At 52.3% G+C, this 8,077-nt stretch overlaps 1 protein-coding gene across 1 annotated transcript; it reads right to left on the bottom strand.

The window, feature by feature from the left end:
• Window positions 1-2,536: 2,536 nt before the first annotated feature.
• Window positions 2,537-7,821, bottom strand: WFDC5 (WAP four-disulfide core domain 5). The gene is made up of 4 exons (XM_045529146.1): window positions 7,563-7,821; window positions 3,659-3,799; window positions 3,427-3,567; window positions 2,537-3,047 (listed from the first exon to the last, which is right to left on the bottom strand). Exons 1-4 carry the CDS (start codon window positions 7,645-7,647, stop codon window positions 3,043-3,045), a joined length of 372 nt encoding a protein of 123 aa, XP_045385102.1. The 5' UTR covers window positions 7,648-7,821; the 3' UTR covers window positions 2,537-3,042.
• Between the last annotated feature and the right edge of the window lie 256 nt (window positions 7,822-8,077).

Genomic DNA, 8,077 nt, shown 5'->3' with positions numbered 1-8,077 from the left:
GTTACCTGACAAAGAATTCAAAATAATAATCTTGCAGGAGGATCACTTGAGGCCAGGATTTTGAGACCAGTCTGGACAATATAGAGAGACCCTATCTCTAAAAAAAAAAAAAAAAAATTAGCCTAAATTAGCCTGGTGTGGTGGCGTACACATGTAGTCCCAGGTACTTGGGGGGAAGAGGCAGGAGGATCAAAGCTCAGGAGTTCTGGGCTTCACTGAGCTATGATTATACCACTGCACTTCAGTGTGGGTGACAGAGAGAGACCTTGTCTTTTAATTTTTATTATTATTTCAATAGATTTATGGGGTACAGGGTTTTTTGTTACATGGATAAATTGTATAATGGTGAAGTCAGGGCTTTTAGTGTACATGCCACCAGAACAGTGTACGTTGTGCCCAATAGATAATTTTTGATCCCTCACCCCTCCCACCCTCCTCTTTTCTTAGTTTCCAATGTCCATTATATCACTTTATGACCATATATGCCCATAACTGGCTTACCTGGGAGCTTCCTGCTGGGGCCCCTTAATTTTCCTCCTGATGCAGGAGGAAAGAAACCCAGGGCAACAAGCCATCACCAGCAGGCTTGGATTCCAGTTTTCTAGAATTGAGCCTGGTCACTTAACCATTTGGGGTTTTTGTGATGCCCATTTTTCAGATGTGGAAACAGAGTCTTTAGAGCTGAAAGGAATCTTCAAAGACTAAATGTAATTGATTAGTGTAGTTAGTAAGGATGTAGTTTAGGATTAGACTGTGTGGGGTTGAATCCCAGCTCTACTATGTATAAACTGTACGACCTTGGCCAAATTATCCTCTTTGTGCCTCAGTTTTCCCATATGTAAAATGGAGAAAATTAATGAAACTTACTAGCAAGGCTGTGAGGATTTTATGAGATTATATATATAAGTAATTAAAACAACATCTGGCGCAGGATAAGCCCTGTAATTGTTAACTGTTGCTGCTTTTATTAACATCTAAGGAGGAACATGGTATGGTTGAATCCCAGATCTGTCACCTCTCAGCTGGGGGTCTTGGGCAAGTCACTTATCTCAAAGCTGCTATTTCTACGGGATGGATAAATGAGATGATGTTTTAAAGGGGGAGGCATAAAGTGGGCATTCATTGCAGACTAATAATCAGTGTCTGAATTAGTCAGCTCTTACTGTGATAAATCTCCCCCCAAATCTCCACGGCTTCCTACCGCAAACATTCATGTCTCTCTCAAAAGCTTGAGATTGGCTGGGAAATCCCAGGCCTGCCCCATGTCTCTCATGCTGAGACTGCAAACTCTTCCCATGGCGGAGGGTGGAAGCTATAAGAAGACTGGGACCTTGTATTGAAACTGGCACACCATCACGTCCACCCACGTCCCATTAAGCAAAATGAGCCTCATAGCCAAACCCCAGTTACTGGGGGGCAGGGATGTTCACCCGCCCCCAGAGAAGCCACGGTATGCATGGGAAGGGAAGGGGCAATTGTGGGCAAATAATCCAGTCCACTGTATTGTCTGTGTTAACTACCTGAGGTTATATATAGATGGGGAAACTGAGGCCCAGAATGAAGAAGAGAAATATCCAAGGTCACATGGAGTCAGTGACTCCTAGATAGTTCTCCTCCTCTCCCAGCCTTCCTCTTGGATCTATACAGTTAGCATTTGCCACTTCTGAGTCAATAGTTCAGGCATTTGAATCCCAGAAGGACCAGTGGTCAGGAAGTAGAATTCTTTCCGTCTTCCAAGAGGGGAAGCAGAAACGCAGTGTGGTGAAGGACTCACCTGAGATAACACTGCAAGGTCCAGAGAAAAGGGAAAGAAGACTCAGGATTTTCAAGTTTGCCTCCATGGTTGACCTTCCAACCCCAGAGTCCATCAGGACACAAGAGGCCCAGCAGATAGAGCAGGGAGGAGTTTGCCTGCCCCCTTTCTCTGCTCAAAGCATGTCCTAGGTAAGAGGGAGAGTCAGGAATCTGGCTGTCTGGGTCCAGGAATGTCCCTTAGGATGGCTACCTTTCCCTTATTGACGCCCAAGAAACACTCATTAGACCCTGACTACAGATGGGGCCCTGGAGAAATTGAGACAAGCGAGGTGGATGGAGGCCCAGTGGTGGCAGGAGACCCTCCATAACAATGAAGTCTTAACTGCTTGAGCAATGTTTCCCCAGCTTTGGGGCATATCGAAATGGTCTCAGTGTGTACCTGGATGCAACATCACACAATGACTCTTGGAGTGAGAAAGTTTTTCTCTTTTCAATTCTTCTCATTACCCCAAGGGATAAGTTCTCCCTACATGCATCCCTAACATCTCTTTAACCCTTGCTAATCTCCATTTATTAAAACAGAGATGGAGAGCAGGCTTCAGGCTCAGTCTTGGCAGGTGGCCGTATCTAGCTAGAGTTTAATGACATTATTTAGTATCATTTAATCTGACATGATTTACTTTAATGGAACTGAGCTGTTTTCATTGCATTTATTTCCCACAGTTACATTCTGTTTGTGGCAAGTGATCTCATTTATCCCATTTATAGTAATGATATCAACTTTTCGTTGGAAATAAGTTTATTCACATACAAAAGTGAGTCATTTAAAGAAAAACATGAGTAAATAGTACAGGCAGGATGCAACATATCACAACACCGGTTTGCAGATACGGTGAGAATCGTGAAAGAGGTGTATGTGAACAGACTGATGTTTGGAAAACTCTGCTAGAACATACGTTCTGGGCAGTTGGGCTGCCTGGGGCTGGGGATGGGGCTCTACAAAGAAGGGCCTGCCTGAATTGGGCATTTTAGGTGGAGGAAACAACATGTGCAGAGAGAGGTGAAAGCGGGTGCTGGGAAGGGTGGGCAGCTGAGTGTGGCAGTGGTGCAGGGTACTGGGTGCTACAGAGGCCTTCAGTGGCTGGGTTGCAGGGAGCTGATGGCAGGCCAGTGTCTATCACAAGGCTGGAACTGCTGCTGGCAGGGATGGGAGGCCCCAGGATTCCCATCATCAACTCTTTCTGCTGCTCCCACCTGCAGTGCAGACCCATGGATCCTAAACCAGAATTAGCCTGAGGAGAGAGGAAGAAAGGGTTAACCCCCTCCCACAATAGGGCTCTGGGTTTTGGGCTTGATTTCCCCCATCCAGGCCTCATCAGCCCAGCCCTGGTCCCTACTAACTCCCTCTCCTCCTTAAAGGGCAAACTGAAATCCAGAGCAGCTTAGGGATGTGGTCCCGTTGATACAGCAAGTTCCTCCATCTCCCTAAGGAGACCCCTCCCATACCTATCCATTTCCCCAGTTCTGGCCTTGGGAGGTCCTGGCTTCTGGGGAGGTTAAGCTTGAAGATCTGGAAGAAAATCTTAGAGCTGGGCCCTGGAGAGGGAAGGCACCGGCCCAGGTACTCAGGAAACAGGGAAGGCACCTGCTGCAGGCACCCGGCAGCCGTACCTCTGGCAGGATCTCGGCATTCCCGGCCGCAGGAGGTGTGGCAACACCGCTTCTTGCCTGAGCAGTCTGAGTCCTTGTTACACAGGTGCTCCGTGGGGCTCAGGCACTGCAGCTGGTCCTCAGGGCAGCCGCCCCGTTTCACTGCAACACAGGGGCCTGGGTGAGCTTGCCTGTGCCAGCCAGCCCTGGGGCCTGGGGCTCGGGCAATCAGCAAAGGTGGATGGGCACTTACCCAAGATCCGGGGGACACAGTGGCGGAAGCAAGCTTGGAAGCAGCACTTCATGGTTGAGGGACACTGGCTGTCTTCCTGGCACTGATCAGGCACCGATATGACGCAGGGCCCATCCTCTGGCGGGCAGGCCCCTGCTCTCTCTGTAAGAGAACCCCCAAATCCTGCAGCTGGAGGCAGCTCAGGGTCATGTAACAAGCACTGACCTGGGACTCACAATATCTGAATTCTCCATCCCTTACTTTTCGCGTGTACTTTGGCAAGTTTCTGTTTTGTTTTCTTAACTACTCCAAGCCTCAGTGTTCTGGCCGTGAAATAACGGGAAGCTAGACTCCTTTCTCAGATGGCACAAAGGATAGGAAAGAGTGAAGTTCAAAATCTCCACGGGGGCCAATCAGGCCGTGCCGTGCTCGGCCTGGTCGTGTCCATCTCCCGGCCTCCCCGTGCACGGCTCCTTCCTGCTCGGCCCCGAGCCCGTCTCTCCGCAGGGCTCTCGCGGTGGCTGCGCCGCTGGCCCGGCGCGCTGTCCCACACCCCGTCCGCCCGGTCAGCTCCTCGGGTCTCGGCTGACACGTCACATCCTCAGAAGATCCTACTTCTCTGGCCCCAAGTTAACTAGGTCCGCCCCCATCACGCCCCACCCCCCACACTCCCAAAGTGTCTTCCCTTCCGGGTTCGGGACTCTGCCTCGGTTTGCCTGCGTCTGTCGCTTCCCCGGAGACTGTGAGGACAGACACCCTGCCCGCTTGGCGCACTGTCAGTCTGTATCACGGCACGTGGGGCACAGCACTGGGGCTCGGTGACTGTTTGAAAGAGAGGGCTTTGGAGTGAGACCCAGCGTCGTTCCTGTGTCGGCTGTCGCCATCCACTGCACCGCCACGGCCACGTTTGGCCACATCCGCGTTGTTGTTGCGCACATCATCGCTGCGAGTGGCACCGTGTCCGCGGTCAGGGATTAACTCCATCTCTGAGGTGTTCGCCAAATGGCTATAGAATGTTCTGTCCCAGAGCTTCTCTAACTGCTCTTCTTGTTGGGATTTTGGGCCATTTCCAGATTTCACACAGAAGGCTGGAGACCAGCATCTTCTTCCATCAGAGCAAGAAATAAGGCCTGCAAGGGGCAGTGACTTGCCCAGCCCCCCACGGGCTCGGGCTAGGACACCCGGGCCGAGCTGCCTCTGACCCCTGCGACCCTCTGCTCTGGCTGGCTGAGAGCCGCAGGGGTGGAGCAGGGCCCAGGCCTTCCATTCCGTCTAGCATCAGAGAAGGGGTTCAGGAAACCCTCCCGGCGGCTGGATCCAGGGCTGTGACTTTCGCTCTATGTCCACCCTGTGCCCCTCAGCCCCCTGCCTGGGGGCCACCTTGCTCACACCCTGAGTGCTCAAAATCAGTATCAGTCGTTCGGTTGGGTTGGCTCAAATTGAGTTGCTGCCCCCTGCTGGAGAAAGGGCGGCATCGCCTGTGAGAGCGCCCCTCGGATGCAGGGGTGGAGCGGGGGTTTGGGTGGAAGCGGTGATGCGGGGGGCCCTGGGAAACTGCCTGAGGATCAGGGCTTAGCCCTGGACGCACAAGCCAGGGGTGCTCAGGCCTCAAAGAGTGGGCCCAGGGGAGCCTCCTGCTCTCACAGTTGCATCGAGGGCAGGGCCCAGAGCCGAGCCTTGGGGAACAAACGGGTGGAGAGGGGCTGAGAGCTGGCATTTCAGGCGGGGAGGACCGGGACAGCTGCAGTGTGGCGGTGGGAATAAAAGCCTGGAGTGTGTAGAGACAGCGTGAGAGGGTCGGGCAGTCACACTCTGTTCATCTGCCCTTCCTAGGCATCCCTTCAAATCCAGTTTCCTGCTCGCAGCCGTGTGCACAGAGACACCAGTCACACACACAGATGCAGGCGCCATGGACGTGTACACTCAGAGAGGAAGAGAATCAGACCCAGACACAGTTGGTACGTATCTATACTCGCACACATAGACACACACACGCAGTCAAATACGCAGGCACACTGAGATCCATACACACAGTTAGCTACAGGCCTCACCACAGGAAATTGCAGGTAGTCAAAGTTTTTGATCTCCAAAAATAGCAATTTTACATAGTTCAACCTAAGACACACACATCAGGCACACATCAGATAGTTTTATAGATATATGCAGTATATTTATAAACACACACACATATATAAACACAGGCAGTTGTATATGTACATATGAACTGGGACATAAACTCTTCATCAAATATATAAGCATACTGTCATATATACATGTCTACACACAGAGATACATACACATGGATACCCTCAGACACACAGTCATGTATGTAAGTATACATGGCATGTGTATGAGCAGAGAGACATAGACACGCATACACACAGCTAGACATACAGAGTCATATGCACAGGGCTACACGGACACAGACATGCCCCCAGTCTACATAACTGCCAAACATTCAATCAGGCACTTACTGTTCATCAGGGCCTGTGCCAGGCTCTTTGTGTGAGAGACACCCAGACACCAGAGTGAGGGGCAGGGGGTGTGTCTTGTAAACAGAGGTGGTTGGGCTTCCACAGACCACAAACTGGGACTTCCTTTCCCTCAGCCCTGTCACCTTCCTCCATTGTCTGGAATTGTACCGAGAGCCAGGCTCACGGGGGAGAAATTGGGGAAGGGCGGGATGCAGTGAACTAGGGGAGAGACAGGTGTGTCACACCTGGCCACACAGAGAGACCCTGAGCAGGCTCAGGTTTTGCTGCACCAGCTGTCACCTCTAAGCAGCCAGGCTGAGTATCAGGGTCCCCCAGTGGCTCCCCAAAGGGCCCGGCACACAGTAAGTGCAGGCCCTCATTCCTCGAGACACCATTCGCTGCTCAGAGGGAGGCAAGGGGCCCCATTCTACAAGGGGTAAGTTGGCAGGTGAGCCTTTGTGATTCCAAGACCTGCATTCGCAGGCTGTCTTTACACTAACTCAGAGTCGGTCTTTGGCCCTAGGCAGGTGGTTTCCCACTATGCCTCAGTTTTCCTCATCTGCACAATGGTGATGAAACAGTCCCAACCTCACAGCATCCCTGAGGGGTTATGGGGTGATGGTGCGTGAATCACAGCCAACAGAGGGTCTGGCCTTGGAACCTACCAATATCCTTCCTTCCTCAGCCTGTTCCCATCACTGTCCCCTTCCTCCAATGCAAGGCCAGGGCTGTGTGGGTGAATGTAGGTCAGAGTGTTCCAGCCTCAGACGGGGAGGGAGGTGGAGGCCTCACCCAGATCAGGAGGCACCTGTCTAACCACTGGGCAGCCCTCCCTCACCTGTCAGAGGCCAGGCATCAGGGCCCTGTCGGGGTAGGAATCCGGACGGGAGGTGGGGGGATAAGAGAGGTAGGGACGGAGATTTCTCCCAACAGATCCCAGAAGCTCCACCCCCTGTTCAACTCCCAAGTCCTTTCCCCAAGTCCTTTCCACCATGGACCCACTGACCTGGTCACAGCACGGAGAAGCAGGCACGGACAGCACACCCCCCATGTACACACTGGTACAGGCACACAAGCTCACACACACACGGATGCAGCCATTCCTTAGTGTACGTGTGCAGACAGCCTGGCACAGACTAGCAGGCACAAAGACACACATTCACACAGAGACAGGCACACGTGTGTCCCCACACACAGACGCATGGAGAGGCTAAGACAAGCACTGAGAAAGTGTCAGAAAGCCCTTTACAGATACTCGCAGACACAGACAGGTGGACAGGCACAAAGATGCACAAATGAAAGCACAGGCTCCTGGAAGCACTAAGAAGCAAACACACACACACACACACACACACACACACACACACAGTGAGTTGTCTGCCTTACCCCAAACACCTGCTCTCCCCAGGGAGATAGAAACCACCTGGATCAGGGGATGTACCCGCACTCACCTCCCTTCTTCCGGCCAGAGGCAGCAGGCAGCTGGCCCCCCACAGCCAGGAGCACCACCAGGAGGAAGAGACTCCAAAACCTCATGTTTCTGCTGCTGGAACCTAAGAAGATCAAGGCCCAGGGACCCCCAGAGTAACACGTGCAGCCCCAGGGAGGCCAGAGCAACTTAGGGGAGGAAGGAGTCCTCCCCACTTCTTCCTTCTCACTCCGCCTTTGCTGAGGTCACCTGCAGTGGCATCTGGTAGAACTGCTCTCTGCCTGGGGCTGGCCTGGCTGCTGGGGGTGGGTGGAGTGTGGTTTTTGGTTTGGCTAAGTTTGCTGGTCACAGCAGGTGTAGGTGGCCACTGGGACCCCTTGTCTGGCTCCAAGGGATCTTGAGTAAAATTGTTATCTCATCCAGGGACCCCCACCTTAGATTTCACATCTGAGATGTTGGCTCCTGCTTTTGATGGAAGAGAGATGGCTCAACATCCTAAGGTCCCAGACAGAAACGCCATCCAATCCTAGTAGATGT

This window comes from Lemur catta, chromosome 17 (genome assembly GCF_020740605.2).
Source record: "Lemur catta isolate mLemCat1 chromosome 17, mLemCat1.pri, whole genome shotgun sequence".
In the NCBI taxonomy this organism is placed as follows: Eukaryota; Metazoa; Chordata; class Mammalia; order Primates; family Lemuridae; genus Lemur; species Lemur catta.
The sequence above is the reverse complement of the archived record's forward strand: the minus strand, read 5'-3'. Positions and strand labels throughout refer to the sequence as shown.